The sequence below is a fragment of the Aulonocara sp. 'chitande type north' Nkhata Bay genome, linkage group LG9 (assembly GCF_057382095.1).
Source record: "Aulonocara sp. 'chitande type north' Nkhata Bay isolate Kocher_YH1m ecotype deep benthic linkage group LG9, A_spYH_male_GT1.1, whole genome shotgun sequence".
In the NCBI taxonomy this organism is placed as follows: Eukaryota; Metazoa; Chordata; class Actinopteri; order Cichliformes; family Cichlidae; genus Aulonocara; species Aulonocara sp. 'chitande type north' Nkhata Bay.
The window spans coordinates 7,753,083-7,769,229 of NC_141352.1; the positions used below are offsets into that span (position 1 = coordinate 7,753,083).

General features: G+C 45.7%; 2 protein-coding genes across 6 annotated transcripts; one reads left to right on the forward strand and one right to left on the reverse strand.

The window, feature by feature from the left end:
- The first annotated feature begins 4,167 nt into the window (after positions 1 to 4,167).
- Positions 4,168 to 6,939, forward strand: LOC147321534 (uncharacterized). The gene is made up of 4 exons (XM_086305557.1): positions 4,168 to 4,320; positions 4,763 to 4,874; positions 5,784 to 5,931; positions 6,112 to 6,939. Exons 1-4 carry the CDS (start codon positions 4,297 to 4,299, stop codon positions 6,554 to 6,556), a joined length of 729 nt encoding a protein of 242 aa, XP_086161683.1. The 5' UTR covers positions 4,168 to 4,296; the 3' UTR covers positions 6,557 to 6,939.
- A 156-nt stretch (positions 6,940 to 7,095) lies between these two features.
- Positions 7,096 to 16,074, reverse strand: xylb (xylulokinase homolog (H. influenzae)). Of its 5 annotated transcripts, XM_086305528.1 has the most exons (19): positions 15,922 to 16,073; positions 14,994 to 15,076; positions 14,770 to 14,839; positions 14,540 to 14,620; positions 13,701 to 13,787; positions 13,472 to 13,600; positions 13,331 to 13,396; positions 13,177 to 13,249; positions 12,978 to 13,096; positions 11,763 to 11,844; positions 11,117 to 11,157; positions 10,886 to 11,001; positions 10,593 to 10,708; positions 10,405 to 10,478; positions 10,218 to 10,314; positions 9,903 to 9,961; positions 9,686 to 9,773; positions 8,903 to 8,997; positions 7,096 to 7,742 (listed from the first exon to the last, which is right to left on the reverse strand). In XM_086305528.1, exons 1-19 carry the CDS (start codon positions 15,976 to 15,978, stop codon positions 7,674 to 7,676), a joined length of 1,602 nt encoding a protein of 533 aa, XP_086161654.1. In that variant the 5' UTR covers positions 15,979 to 16,073; the 3' UTR covers positions 7,096 to 7,673. The 5 variants fall into 5 exon arrangements, with proteins under 5 accessions (XP_086161654.1, XP_086161653.1, XP_086161651.1 ...); XM_086305527.1 differs by having other exon boundaries at positions 10,218 to 10,478; positions 15,922 to 16,074; XM_086305525.1 differs by having other exon boundaries at positions 10,593 to 11,001.
- Between the last annotated feature and the right edge of the window lie 73 nt (positions 16,075 to 16,147).

The window sequence follows — 16,147 nt, forward strand, 5'->3', positions numbered from 1 at the left end:
AGCAGGTGAATTTTGCAAACATGTCATGGGAAGGCAGAGCGTTCATAAATCGAAGATGTTTTATCTTATTGATAAAAAACTGCAAAAATCTTTCACAAGTTTCTGTGAAGCTATTTATGTGAGAAGCAGGAGAAATATTCAGGAAAGCCTGGGGTTGTTGGAGCTATTCTCAATAATATTGGCAAAAACTTTGATTTTTCTGCTTTTACAGTGTCCTGGTATCGATACACAGGGCTGCACATAAGTGGTCCGCAGGTGCACATGCACTTCCAAAATAAAAGACATATAAGAAGTTGCAACGCGCGTTTCCGTACGTAAGATTTTCTGAAGGAGGACAAACATTTGTTTTATATAATATAAAAGGCACCGTTGTCGTCCGAGAATACGCGCTTCTTTTGTGGTTCGGACTCCTTCTGACATTTCTTTGGAGGTGGAGGAACACCAGAGTAATTGCTTAAAGCAGCTTCTTCGACATCTTTGAGAGTTCTAAACAAATGTCTGTCCTCCTCCAGACAATCTTCCCTGGTATCCATGATTACAAAGTTTTAAAATAAGAAGATCTTATCGCCAGAAGCGTTTGGCGATCATATACACTGAGAGAGTTAACATTTTTTAAGTCAGATAAAATAAATAGCACAAATACAAGCAAAGTCAGACGGCAAGCCGTACACACTGGCGCCATCCTGAATCTGGTGTGAGGATCAAAGTGGACAAAGTGAAATGTGACAGAAAATAAAGCAGACATGAATGTGTACGAGAGCTCTAACGGTATAAATGTGACAGCTTGGAATAGTTCAGCTGTCTGACTCGTTTTTATTGCTCTATCTGAGAAGGGACAGAGTCTGAAATCTGACCTGAGATCAGAAATGGTCTCCTTTAAGTGCAGCTGAGGAACCTGAAGATCCTCCATGATGGTGGCGGGGCGGAGCTGAGAGAGAGGACATGAGGAAGAAGAAGTGAGCAGGATGAAGCAGCTCACTCGAACACGTTTGATCCCGGTGCGTCTGAAGTCGTGGGAGAGCGTGGATGTCTCGTACAGAGCGGCCCTGATGGTGTCTGGTAGAGGTCAAAGGTCAGTTTGAGGACATCTGGAGCAGAACCTCCACACCTGAAGCTCTGGAGCCTCCAGCCGTCATGATACACTGAGACGTTTGAAGCCTCGCCAATGTCGTGCAAAGGGAGGTTTCCCCTGTCCGTCATTCCTGATGTTTAGCCCACAAACACTTCCTGAAACTTTGGAGCTGTGAGCTCTTTATACAGTAAAGTTACAGAATCATCAGGGAAACGTCGTCGGTTTGTAACACGTGAGAACAGAACGTGTCTCATGTTCTCTGCGACCCACAAACTGAACGCTCATGTACCCACACTCGTCTTTCACCGTCTCACTAAAGTAAACCTCACTACTTCCACGTCGAGTTGGTTGGAAAGGAGGCGGAGCCAACTGGACCCGCGATCCCGACGCAGGTGAAACACACTCTGTCGGGGATACCTGCCTCAGCACGACACCTGTCCAGGAAGTGTTGGGAGTCTTGGTGATAAAGAGTCAGGTTGTGTTTTACTGACTCTTATTCTGAAGGAGCCTGTCAGGAAGAGGACGCTTCCCCCATTCAGGTCACTTTCAGCAGCATCATTACAGATATTTGATGTTTGTTATATTTTGATGTCTTTTCTGTTTTGTTTTTTTATTTTTCTCTCTTTTGCCTGTCCCGTTTGGCTCTTTTGCATCAGAATTGTTGTCTAAAGGCAAAGAAAGATGCCCAACGGATTTACTTTACCAAACTGACCATCCCAGCCTTGCCGTAATGGTCCATTTGATTTACCTTTAATTGTTTATTTTATTTTCACTTACTGAATACGGGACAGACTTGACTGGGAGAAAGAAGGGGAGAAAGAGAGAGGGAAAGAGAAACAGCTGAGAAGAGGGACGGGGGAGAAGGGCAAAAGACAAAAACCAACAGAATGAGCAGAAAAAAATGCATATATCAATCACCTGGATCACCTGCTGAGAAAGAAAAAAGAAAACAAGCAGAAGAGAACAAGAGTAATAGAATAAACAACATCACAATGATATATGGGAATATGACAGTAAATACTAAATGTTAAACATTATTGTGCAGCACATAAGATCAACAGAACACAGTGTGCTTTGAGGTAGGAGCCAAAAAGGGTGTAGTTTGTGGGTGTGATCACCCGTGTGTACACCTGTGAGCATGGACGCGCTTGTATTTTGTTTTTTTAAAGGTTCCTTCATGTAATGATCTGCTAGAGGGTGTGGGGGGGCCACAGCCCCGTCCTCCAGGGCGTGAAGCAGGTGTGGAGGAGATCAAAACTCCAGACATCCAGAGGCCCCCAGAACACAAGAGACCAAGGAAGACCAACAGAGGGGCAGCCGCGCCACTGTCCCAGAAAGAGCTGAGGAGAGTCCCAGATGAGGGCTCACTCAGCAGCCGCGGAGCAGAAGCCAGGGGGAGTTGCAGTGACGCGCCCGTGAGCTCCGCCGGCAGCCAGCTGTGCCTGAGTGACCGAGCCCCAGGCCGTGAGGCCGGGGGCACCCCACCTCCGAAGTGGCCCGAGCGAGCCCCAGGCTCCAGGCCCCGATAAGCGGCCGCCAAGGAGTGAGCCGGTCTGTTCTGTTAATCCAAAGTAAAGTGTTTGTTGTGTGCTGAGGATTGGGCAGCGATGGTCAAATGAAGCTTTCTGAGGCTTGTATTGAAAAAGCTTTTCAGCACAGGCCTCTTTGGTGACATCTGGTGGCCAAAAACATGAAGCGCAGTTGAATCTGCTTAATGTAAAGTGCTTCATCGTGATTGGCCGCTCTACAGAGCTTCTGTTTCATATCGGGCTGATGTGGAGCTTTGTGTGTTTGTGGGGATGTTTTAATAATAAATCATTTAGATGAACAAACCTCCCTGGTTTAAACCGTGCTGTGTTCTCCTTTTGCTTTGACTTCTTGATGTTTTTAGTAATAAACAAATACAACATATATAACAATGTACAGAACAATTATATAATAGGCTGTGAGTGTGCTGTGAGGTCCCTGCCGCCACATGATTATGTAATTAACCAGTGGACGCGTACATTTATATATAACATGCTATAGAAGAGCGCATCCTCTCTTCAGCACAAACACTGACAGACTCAAGAACAGTTTGTTTCTACAAGGCATTCTATTCTATTCTATTCTATTCTATTCTATTCTATTCTATTCTATTCAAACAGATAAAATCACCTATAATCTATCTGTCTGTACTGCCAGTCTTTCACCAGCAGGGCGTGTGTGCACATGAAGCCCTGAGAAATGAACCTTTTTGGGAACCATCAGGCTGGAAGGAGCTTAAACCCTGAAAACTGTGGCGAGTTGATCAGAGTACTAGTAGTAGACCTCCTACTGTCCACACAGAGGGATCTTCCACTAACGCTGACACTTGACTGGTCAGTAGGCGGTGACGTCATACTTATTGATCTCCAGTCTGGAGGTGAGAAGCTATAACCTGATCTTCATAATATTGTAAGAAGTTACCATGACGATTTTCCCTGGATAACATCAAATCCAGGATGGTAGTTCACTCTCTGCTCGCTCCATCCAACAATCATCAGACAAGCATATCTCAGGGGAACCATCACTCATTAGTTTCACGCACATATGAGCCGCACACCATGCATCACCTCCAAGTCACACACAAATCTGTGATGATCACTGATCTGAATGTGGAGAGTCAGAGAGAAACAAGAACGATGTGTCTTCTCTTCATCACCACAAACCAAATGAAACATGATGGAGGAAGCTGGCTGCAGAGGGGCTGTGAACATGTTTATTTGGACATGTTGGACGTGTTAACATGGAGTATGTGGGGACTGAATCCACGGAGATGTTTTTAGTGGGAGGGGTTCTTTTCTGTTTGGAGGACATCAGCTGCCTCCTCTGGAGGACAACCAAACCAAACAATGTTCACTTAGAGCTTTCAAACATGTGACTTTGGTGATCATGTGACCCACAGCCTCACAGTCTGTGATGTCATCCTGCCTCACTTCAAAAGATCAAACAGGCTGATACGATTGCGTGTGTGTGTGTGTGTGTGTGTGTGTGTGTGTGTGTGTGTGTGACAGTATCACAGCACTAACACGTCTTTCTCTTCTCACTCGACTTCTCTGCAGCTTTAACCTCATTTGAAGGATTCCAGCAGCAGGTTTGGATGTGTCGGAGTTTCCAGACGGCCTTTAAACGCATCATGATGTAAGCGGCTGCACTGACGGGGAATAAAACACCTGAGCAGGTGTGCTGCTGCTGCCAACAGGATGTCCTGCTGCTCCGGCTGCTGCGTGAGTCCCAGCGAGGAGCTGCTGGACGATAAAACTCAAAGTCATGACAGCAGCAGCTGATTTATTCTCCATTACTCATTTATATTAATTTATAACAGGGACCCTGAACACATCACACATTCATTCATTCCCACTATGATTCATAACAGCTTCATTTACACTGAATGACACCATATTCGAATTTCCCAGAGGAACCCACCCGAGGGATTAATAAAGTTCTATCTTATCTTATCTTATATGACAGCTTTATCTATCAGATTATATAGAAAATGATTTCTATTCATGTTTCTATTATTAAATCTGATCTGGTAATCAGGTCAGATTCTGCTTTTCACATCAAGAGACTTTTATCAGGTCAAATGTAAATAAAAGAAGTGAGGTTTCAGGTTTCAGGCTGGGTGTGCCTGGGTCAAAGGTCACTGTGTGTCCTCTCCTGCTGCAGGGATCAGGAAGAAGGAAGAGGAGGAGGAAGATGGACGTGTCTGTGCTCAGAGAAGAGTATCGGAGCTCCAGAGAGAGGAGGAGGCACACTCAGGTGCTGCTGTTCAGGACAGGTGAGAGGAAACGCCATCTGATCCACTTCCTGTTTGACTTTGGACAAAATCTTTAAACTTAGTAAAAATCCATCTGTCAGGTTACCTGATAGAAATGAGACTTATTCCTTCACAATAAAAGCATGTCAGCCACGCAGAGACTGTGCTGGATCCTTTGTGAACGTGTTTTAATCACTTATTTCAGTAAAAGTAGCAGTACTACAAAGTAAAAGTACTATAAAGTAAAAGTACTCTGTTAACACCATTTTCCTGATGTGAGAAACACAAACTTGCTTCTTCTGCTGTAGTAAAATATGAGCTTTTATTTTGAAGGTGAAACTTCCTGCTGTTGCTCTGGCTGATGTGACTGTTGGAGGTTTTTCTTCTTTCTAAAGTGAACTCACAGGATCTGATGGCTGTGTTTTTATTTTCATCATATTCAGTTTCTGTTTCTAACAGGTGAGTCTCAGGTGAGTCTCAGGTGAGTCAGTGGGGCCACAAGTCGAGTGCAGGAGCTGCAGTTTGGAGCCGGTTGAGCCTTTGCTTTACTGCAGTCAGACTGCAGAGGGCGCTGTGTCTCTGAACTTTACCTGCTGCTCACCTGGATGAAATCACCTGAGAGCTGAAATCTGCTGTGCGCCGCCTTTCATGAGTTCAGGTGTTTCTTATTAAAGCAGCACAAACAGAAACACTGATCAGTGATCAATAATTTGAAAGGAAGAATCTTTAATAACTGAGTGTTCAGAGTCAAACATGTTTCACAGACAAATATTCACATCTGAGCGTCACAGATTAGAAACCATTCATCCTCTTTCAGATTATTACTTCCTGTCAGCTGATCCTTTGGGTCCTGGTCTCTCTCTGATGATTGGACGCTCGTGTTGGCTGTGGGCAGGTCAGGATTCCTCACGTTCTGATTTCCGTCTTTAGTCTCGGAGGAGCTGTCCGAGGCCGTCGCCATCGTCCCCGCCCCTCAGGGTCTGACGTTACCATGGCCACCACCCGTGATCTTTGACCCCGACCCCTGGCACGTCCACCTGGACCTGCACCGGCGCTCCTGCCCAGAGACATCCAGCAGGTGAGTTCCTCTCTGTCAGAGCTCCAGCACAGCAGGAGGTCTTCATCATGTCCGCCTGAGAGGTCTTCATCCCTGCTGGGAGGAACCCGCCTGCACATGGAAGGAGGTTCAGTGTTATCACGCCTCCTCACAGCTGTCCTCACAGTTTGCTCTCTCTGATGCTGTTGTTTTCCTCTGCAGACGCTCCGGCTCATCCTCCTCGGAGGTCGGCGGCTCGCAGCACGAGTCCAGATACAGGAGACTCTCGGCTCCTCCGAGCAGCTCCTCAGAAACGCCTCCCTGGTGCTCCTTAAGCGCCACACGAGAAGAGGAAGATCCAGACCCTCCATCCTTCAGGGGCTCCAGGGGGGACCTGGCGTTTCCGGACTACTCTCTGGGCTTGACGGAAAGCTCCACCCCTATCACCAACAGCCTGCAACAGGACCAGCAGGAGAACCGGTCTACACAGAAGGAGACCAGTAACAGCGTCCCGGAGGGGAGGAGCTCCAGGACGCTCAGGTTTACCAGGCAGCAGAGCGTGGGGGGGGCATCCTCACACTCCCAGGTCTACTACCCGTTCCCCAGCAGGAAGATGCCGAGGATCTCTGAGGCCGCCAAGAGGCTGGGGATGTACTCGAGCTTCTGAGGAGGACCGGGTTCAGCAGCAGGTCGTCCACGTGGAGCCTCAAAGGGATCAATACGCGATCGATCGATACCTGAACCGATTAATACATGAACTGAGTTTTTAAAGAGCAAAAGTTTGATGGTCCATCCTTCCCTGAGCTTCACAGAGGAGCTCTCATCATCATCATCATCACCTGTGACGTCTCGCTGGTTATAAAGAGTTCTTCATGTTAGCGGCTCGGTCGTACATGAAGGTTCAACAGCATCATTTGAATCTGTCAGCAGACCTTCAGCTCTGTTATTATTATTATTATTTATAATTACAATAAACGCTTAAAAATAGATCTTTGATTTTTTCTTAATTTCACTAAATAGTTTTTACTTCTAATCATAATTTTCTTTTGTATCACGTACTCTTTTAAATTTTATTTAGTCTATAATATAATTTCATAAATTGTTTACTTTATTTTGAATTGATTTGTATTTTATTATGTACATTTTTAATATTTTTGATCAAATTTTTCTTTTTTCTTTTTTCCAGCAAGAGAAACCAAACACACGTTCACGAACTCGTTCACTTTATTTCAGACTGTACACTAAAAATTACACGTGAATAACGAACGCTACCTGGATCCAGGTGATGAAGCAGTGGGAGGGGCTTCAGTCAGAAACGTCACAGACATGTCAGGCCTGTCACGAGTGAAAAGAAGACTCTGAAAAACTTTGGGATGTTAAACTTTGCTCTGCAGGACCCAGCTGGCACTAACGTGGACGTTCTTCAGCCGATCGCTCTCATCTCAGATTTTTGGAGCTTTAAATGCGACACAGTCACGGCTCGCAGGCTGTTTCATCATTTTAGCTTCTTTTCTGTTTCACTACTGGTGGACTGAGCAAATCTGCTCGCCCATATAAATCACACGATGCTGTGTTAATGCTATCCTCCAATCAGGCTTTGACATGATGATGATGTCGTTGATCCAATCAGGCTGAAGTCGAAGCGAGCAGCCCATCTTCAGGTGGCTGAGGGTTCCTGTGATGACTCTGATCTTTTTTCAGGTAAACTGGTGTAAAAGTCAAACTCAAAGCTGGCTTCAGTAGAAAATGGCGGTCGCGGGATTTCACTGATGGCGGTTTGAGGCTCAGCTGTGGCTCTTCTGCACAACTCTCTCCTCCAATTGCACGTAGCGCTTCAGCAGCTCGTCGTACATCTGAAACAAAACAGAGGAAGAAATCCTGAGCTCACCTCTGCTTCCTGACCTGACAGAGAGGGCGGGGCTATATCTGAGACATCACAGACACTTTTCAAACACGCTGCATGTCTGCACCTTAATCTCAGCGCTTAGAGGCCATCTTGGAAACACTTGTGGGAGGCTGTGTCAGGTGTGATGAGTCCGTGTGTGTCAGTGAGTGAGCAGCGAGTGAGTTTAATGAGTGTTCACAGGTTTGTTTGATGGAAACTGACTTACAGGAAAGTGGAGGAACTCTGAACGGGACAAGAGCCTGCACTGCAAAAACTCAAAATCTTGTACCAACCTTGTGATCTTGAACCAAGTGTATTTGTCTTATTTCTAGTCAAAATAATCTCATCACATTTAAAATGAGACACAATCAGCTACTGAGTAACATTTCAGTAAGATTTAGAAAACATGTTTTTAGAAAGGGCATCTTGAAACTACATCATTTTCACTTGTTCCACTGGCAGATTTTTTTCACTTAATACAAATTTCTTTGCTTGGAATAAGTGAAAAAGTCTGCCAATCAGCTACTCAGTGCCTGATTGTGTCTTATTTTTAGTGTGATGAGATTATTTTGATTAGAAATAAGACGAATGTCCTTGGTAAGACTTTGAGTTTGTTCAGTGTGTTCTTTGGACTCATCTGCTCCAGCGTCCTGCAGGTTGCTTTAGACCTGATTCATACAGCGGCACTGAGAGCTCAAACACACTGCAGCTGAAGAAAATAGCAGCAAACAGAAAAATGCTGCAGAAGCTCACAGAGACCAACACGGGGGTTTCATTAAGGTGACGGACCAGCTGCAGCAGTGACAGGAAGTAAAACATGTGAAGGACTGAGACATGTTTAAAAGAAGCGGAGGATTCATCAGGTAACGTGTGTTTGAATCACATGACACATAAAATCCAGCAGGTATGTGTTTACGATTAGCTGTTCACTGTTAGTGTGTAACATGTGCAGCTGGTCCGTCACCTTAATGTCTCCCCAGAAACACTGGTGTTGGTCTCTGCTGGAGAGCAGAACGTGTTTCTGTGGTTATGAGGGCACGTTTCATGAAGCTCCTGCTGCCTCAGAGACCTGCTGCACGGTTCAGCTTCAGAGGCCAGCAGCGCATCATCATACAGTGGCCGCCTCACCTCCTTCGCCTTCAGATGCGGGGTGGCGACCAGTCTTGGTTCTGGTGCTTTCTTCACCACATCAATGAAGGACGCTCCGGATTCTGCCACCAGGCCTGAAACCAAACATCGACCAATCAGAAGCTTCTTACAGCCATATTTCACAAACACCTGAAGCAGAATTCACTGATCTGCCTTTTTCCTGTTCTGATGTCAGATGGTCTCACTGCAGGCTGTGAATCAGTCATGTTTTTCTGTTTGTAGACATAGTTTCTCCCTTTTTCATGGACCTGAGTGTAATGTTTCATCAGAGCGGTCTGACAAAGTAAAGAAATTGCCTGAGTTTAAGAACTTGGTCCAAATATTTTTATTCATGTGAAAGGAAATCAAAAAATATAGAACCCTGTTTCCATTTCCACAGACCAATGAGCAAAGTGTCTACCACCAGAGTACTGCAGGTCATCGGGCTGAGACCAAGTATACAGTCTGCATATATGCAGCTGAGCTGAGACTCCACAGACATCTCATGATACCATAGTATTGTGAATTAACATTTTCTGATTCGCTTTGTCAACATCTGCTTTATCCAATCACATAAAGTTATCTCACGTCAGTTATTAACAGACTGCAAGTAACTGCCAACTAGACCACATTCAGTCTGCTAACAGTCTGCTTCCTCTCCTTCTTTCCTTTCCTTTTATGTCCTCTCCTTCTCTTCTCTCTTCAAACTGAAACTCTCTCAGAGCTCAGAGATGAGGCAGTCTAGTGCGGGTTTTTCAAAATAAAAGCTGTGAACACACTGACCGTGCAGAGCTCTGTAGGCTGAACCCAAACAAGTGGAGTCGGACAGGTCGATGGTGTAGACCGGAGCGTTGAACACGTCAGACAGCACCTATGGAGAAGACCACAGGAAGTGACTCTTCTCCCTCTGAAACTCACAAAAATGATGACATCATTATGGCTATGTCCATCTTTTACATACAGTCTATGCATGTGGGTGCTAATAAAGCCTCAGACAGACCTGCAGGATCTCTTTATTCGATGACGCTCCTCCCGTCGCCAGAACTCTGGTTCCTGGAACTGAAAACACAAAATGTCCTCCCAGCTGAGACTTAAAGGACATTCAAGGTTTATCTAAGGAGGACGACGGCTTTACCGTCACCTCAGTCACAGTTACAGCGCTCTGGCTCAGAATCAGAACCAGTGTAAAGACTTCTGTATGAAACGAGGGCTCAGGTTTAAAACGTGTAATCAGAGCTGAGCGTGATCCACGAGTTTCCTCACACAGTAAATTCAAACAACAAATGGAAGCGTGTGAGGTCTGAGGAGGTCTTACTGATGGAGTATCCCAGTCTCTCAGCATGAAGCCGCCTGGACAGGAACTGACCCTCCACCACAGCCCGAACCTCCACCTGAGGACTCAGCGAGGACACCTGCAGGTGGGATACGTGAAACAGGTGGGACAGGTGTGTCACAGTCTGGGTGTTAATAGATGGAAACATAATAAATGTTGGTGCACAGACCTCACAGTCAGCAGAGTCAAAGCGATGAACACCAATCACAGGAGGCGTGATCTCCATAGTTTCAAAATAAAAGCCTGAAAACACACATCACAAGGAATCAGACAGAGGAGGCAAAGAAGGAAGGAAGGTAAGGAAAAAGAAAGGAACTGAAGCAAGGACAGGAAATGATGAGGTGAAATGAACCTCACCGATGTTTCCATGGTTTCCGAGCGGCGTGTCCCTCAAAGCTGCTGAGAAAAGTTCCCATGATGCTCCAGCACACTCGTTCCTGACGCGCTCCCTCGTCAGAGACCCGTTCTTGAAGCTGCTGATGACAAAACACCTGAAACACTGCAGCCTGTCTCTGGCTCCACCCCCTTTCCTAACCAACATGGCGGACGCATCGAGGAGTCTGGTTCCCTCTGACTTTCTTGACATCATTGAACCCTCACCTGACAGCTCACCTGTTTGTCTGTGTGTGTGTGTGTGTGTGTGTGTGTACCACAGCAGAGCCATGTACTCCTGCTGTTCCACCGGGTTACAGAAGACGTGACCCTCCAGAGCCGGACGAGGCTGCTGCAGCCACAGGAACACCGTGTCACTGGTCCCCAGACTCACCTGGACACACACACACACACACACACACACACACACACACACACACACACACACACACATTAACAGCCACAGTAACCCGACGTGATGACAGGAAGTGTGCCAGAGTCAGACTCACGGCGACGTCTCCGGGCTGCAGCCTCATTCCTGCCAGCGACGCTGAAACAGAAACAGGTTTGATTCAAACGTTTTTCACGTTCAGTTTATTTGAATCACGTCTGTTTTAGCATTTTTTATTTTTATTTATTTATTGTTTTCAATTCATTATTTTTATATCACTTTATTAATTTTGTGTTTAATGATGTTATTTTATTCTATTTTGTTATTAATTTAATTTCTCATATTAGTAGAACTTTTATTTATGCTTATTTGTTTTACATGCTTTAGATTTCTCTTTAATTTCATGGTGAATCATAACCCACATGTTTAGTTAATTTTCACATTATTGTGGTTGTCATGCAGTGCTGATGTGGACCTGTGTGACTACAGGTTCACATCAGCACAAGTAACATGTTTCCATGATCTCATTAAATGCTGGTTGTTAGTTTAACTTCATATTTATTCTATAACATATTTCAGCTGTTTTGTTGAAGCTTGTGTTTGTTGTCTCATTCAGGATAAATAAAGTTCATCTCATATGACCTCACTGAGATCAAGCTTTGCAGGATTCTTTCAAACAGGCCTGATGTTTGTGTTTAAACAGTCACACTTCATGATGTTGGGGAACAAATCTAATGATTAACCATCAATAACCTCACATGTACCTGGGTTGTCTCCAGTGAACGCCACCACACTGCAGCTCTCAGAGAAACCGTACCGATGCACAAAGTAGGAGGAGACGGGGCCCTGCAGACAGGCAGACCAGAATGTCACGGACCATCATGAGCACAAAAAAGCTCACAATCAGTGGAAACATTAACTTGTTATCCCTTTGATCCAGGTGATTGATAGATGGATTTTTTGTCTGCTTATTTTGTTGGTTTTTGTTTTTTGCCCTTTATCACCGTCCCTCTCCCCCGCTGTTTTTCTTTCCCTCTTTCTTTCTCCCCTATTTAGCAAGTGAAAATAAAATCAAATAAACAATATGGAGGAGTTGTACTTACATCTTCTGCATTCAGCTTGTCCTCGGTCATGGTTTCCTTCCACTTATAGCTTTGCAAAAAGTTGCGTAAAAAGCACTTGCAGCAACAAAAACATAATATTCCAGAAACAGGCTTTGCCGATCCGATCAGCTGTTCGTAACACTTCCTACGTTACCTGCCCGAAACCGGAACTGATGTCGTTTTCGCGTAAAATGTATTTTTTTCCTTTAGGGCGTTTACAAAGACATGCTGGTGTTTTTAAATTAATGTTTGAGTTCCTGCCTTTCTGAACAGTTTCTGGGATGCAGAACTCAAAATGCACATGCTGGTTTCTTCAGAAATTTGCATTATAATATTTATTTTCATTTTTCCTGCAGTTTATAAAAGTTGGTGTATTTCAAAAATAAAACTTTGAAGACACTCAAAATAAATTTCCTGTGGCTGGAAACTTTTGTGCAACTTTCTTGTATTTACAGTTTTGAGGGATAAACCTCTGAAATTTCTGCAACTAGAAATATATGTTTAAAAAACCAAAAATGATTTTCAATTTGTTTGTAGTTTATTGCACTTTTTGGAATTTATGTAATTACTATGAACTTAATGCAGACATATTATTACTTGAAATGCTCCCAAAGTGCCACTACAGCATGTAAAATATAAAGATGGTGGACTTGGCTCTGTGGTTTTCATGTGTATCCATATTCAGTGATATAGCTGGAAATTAACTACACATATAAATCTTCTCTGTTTCTCTTTTTTTGACATATTTCTCAAATAACCTATTTTATCATATTTATAATAAAACTGTAAATTCTGTTTTTGCTGTGACACCTGAATACTTTTAGTGGCCTCTGTGTGGCCACCCCATGAAAATATTCTGGAGGCTCCCCTGCTTACCAGCACAGATGTGGAGGGCAGTGGAGCTCCCAGCAGCTGGTCCAGGTGAGGAGCGGTGGCCTGCAGGCAGATCTCAGACCAGTTTCTGGTCCTGATGTCCAGCAGATTCATCCCTGAGCCTGAACAATCGATCAGTGGGTTCATTGATTAGCTGATGGGTGAGAGACCCTCAGAGAGCGACGAGCCACACAAACCGTACCGTCGCTGTAGTCGATGGCAGCGTAACCACCGAGGAAGAGAGAGGCGGCAAAGCTGCTGACCAATGAGATCCTCTGAAACCAAAAACACACACGTTCATCAGGTGTGAGGAAACAGCTGGAGGTGGGACTGTGCAGGTGCAGTGACGCTCTCACCTCGGTGTCCTGGAACTCCTCCGCTCGGGTCTGACGCAGCTTGGCGATCTGGTTTCCTGTGAAACGCTGCAAACACACGGACGCGTCCTTTAAAGCTCTTTAACACACACACACACACACACAGATGTGGCACAGCTGGACCTCGTAGGCTCTGGATCCGGTGATCTCCGCCAGCCTCAGAGCGCCTCCTGCTGCCGCCTGCAGGTCCTCACACTGCTGAGTGCTGCTCGAGTCCATCCACACCGGACTGTCCGACACCGAGAAGCTGTCCTGAGGACGCAGCAGCACACCTGAGTCTGCATTTAACCACACACACACACACACACACACACACACACACACACACACACACACACACACACACACACACCTGCAGCAGCTGGTGCAGGTCCTGGTCCGGGTCCAGATGTTTCAGAGTCTCAGACGCTCCTCTCCTCCAGAACACGCTGCCATGTTGCTGAGAGACAACACAAGTCAACCAGACTCCATTCACTTTTCTTCAAATTTTACAGACTGGTTCGCTGCCTCCTGCCAGGTGATGGCAGTGTGCTATATGATCAGAAGTATGTGGACACCCAGTGAGCAGCTCCCTCTGAGCTGCACATCACTCAGCAGCTTTGATTTCAGCAGGTAAATGTTTAGCGAGCACAAAAGTGCTTCAGGATTTACTCCGAGTCACATGTGCTGATGGGAAGTCGTGCAGTTAGTGTGACACGATGCTGTCATGTACACTGAAGCACTTCGTGAGGAAACTGACTCTGTCTCAGGAAACTTCCCACCACACTCCACTCATTCTTCTCCAGATTTTAGTGGAAATTTGTTTTTAGTGTTTGCTGCTAAAAACAGAAGCAAGACTGAGTTCATAAAAACAGAAGGTTTAATATGACATCTGCGCTGTGATCAAAAGTATGCGGACACTCCTGGTTCTCCTGTGTTAAACAAGCTGTTCACTTTAAATTTGCACCTGAGAACATCAACATTTGAGTAAGTTCATACTGCACCAGGAGAACTTTGTACTGTGGATCAGCTGACAGCACAAACTGTCTGAACTTCCTGTTTCCCTCAGCACGAGTGGAGGCAGCACGGTAATAAGCACAGAGTCACACCTGTCCAGGTGTCCACATATTTCTGCTCATACTGCAGCACCCGACCTGTTCATGCTTCACAAATTATTGGACATTTATGCCAAAGTCTAACTTTAACCATCACCTGACCGCTGCCTGACAGCGCTCTGACACGGGAGAAGTCAAGCCCCGCCCTCTTCATCTTGTCCAATAGCAGGTCCAGAGCCTGGAGGTGGGGAATAGCCAATCACAGAGACACAAACACAGGTCAGCAGTCAGCTGATGAACCTCAGCGTGAGTTAATAGTTTAACAGCTGTGTGTGTTACTGTGTGTGTGTGTTACTGTGTGTGTGTGTTACTGTGTGTGTGTCTCACCTTGACCCACATGAGCACAGGTGAGGTGACAGTGAGTCTGTCAGTGTGGATATGAACTCCTCCCTGAGTCCTGAGAGCAACAAACACACCTGAACTGTCAGACTTTCAAAATAAGACAGTGGCTGGAATCCTTTCACAATAAAAGCCTGCCAGTCACCCTGACAGGTGTGAGTGTGACTCATGAAGCCTTCCAGCTGATGCTGTCAGGTTTATATGATCTATACCTGAATTCGGGCAGCTCGGCGTCAAACTGCACGCCGCTCTGATGAACCACACGCAGCTCTCCATCGATGACCACCGCCTTCAGCTTCAGGAAGACATGAAGAGGAGCAGAGTAAAGACAGAGCTGCTGATTGGACAGGAAACCTGGGTTTAAAGTGCAGTGGAGGGGGCGCTGAAGTCACATGTTAGGAGGAAATGTTTCAGACTGTTTCAGGAAACCACGGACGAACCTTCATCTGAACCGTTGAAGCTCCGCAGGACTTTTACTTTGAAGGGACTGTTCCTGTTTCATTGTTTCATGAAGTTGAGCTGATGAAAGTTTTAGTGGTTGTAAAGAAAAAGAATGATTTATATAAGCGATGAATGAAGTGAAGAAGAGGATGGTGCAGCTGGAGGTGCTCGCTGTCTTTATACAACTAGGATCTGATAATTGTTGTACTTCCTGCTGCTGTCTCGGACACATCCGTGTGAAAACTGACATTTTTACTGTCACTCAGACTTTTCAGGGATAAATGAAGGAAAATGACGTCATCCTGTTCACAGAGACGCTGACAGGTTATCGGCCACGTCACTGACGGCAGCTTAAACACCTGAAATAGCATCTTAGGCTTTATGAGCTCAGATTCACTGATCAGCTTCATTTCCTCTTACTGATTATTGGAAACGTACCGGACGTCAGCAGCTCTGTGACAGCTTCTGACGTCATCGACCTGTTTCAATCTGCGAGTGCACGCGGGTCAAAACCTATCCGATCAGCTGGACTCCGTACTCTCGTACGGAGTCCAGCTGAGACAACAAATCAAACCTTCCGCCGTCTCCACGTTCTGCGCCTGCGCACAAAAGTCCGTTATTTTACTGCTACGTGCACGTGGACAGCATGTCACAGCAGACTCCGCGCAGGTGAAGGAGGGACAGGTGAGGTGCTGTTACCTGCTGCGTGCTCAAGTCAAGGCCCAGGTAGAGAGGAGCGCGCGGAGCGGAGGCCATGAGCGCGAGGAACCACACAGGAGGAGGAGGGGTCCAACGTTTAGTGACACAGCCCACAGGCTCCTCCTCCTCCTCAGCGCAGACTCCGTGTTCGTGCTTTTAAAGGGACAGTTCACCCAAACCCTTTAGTTCACGTCACAGACCGACATGGTTCAACGTGGCTCAGCCA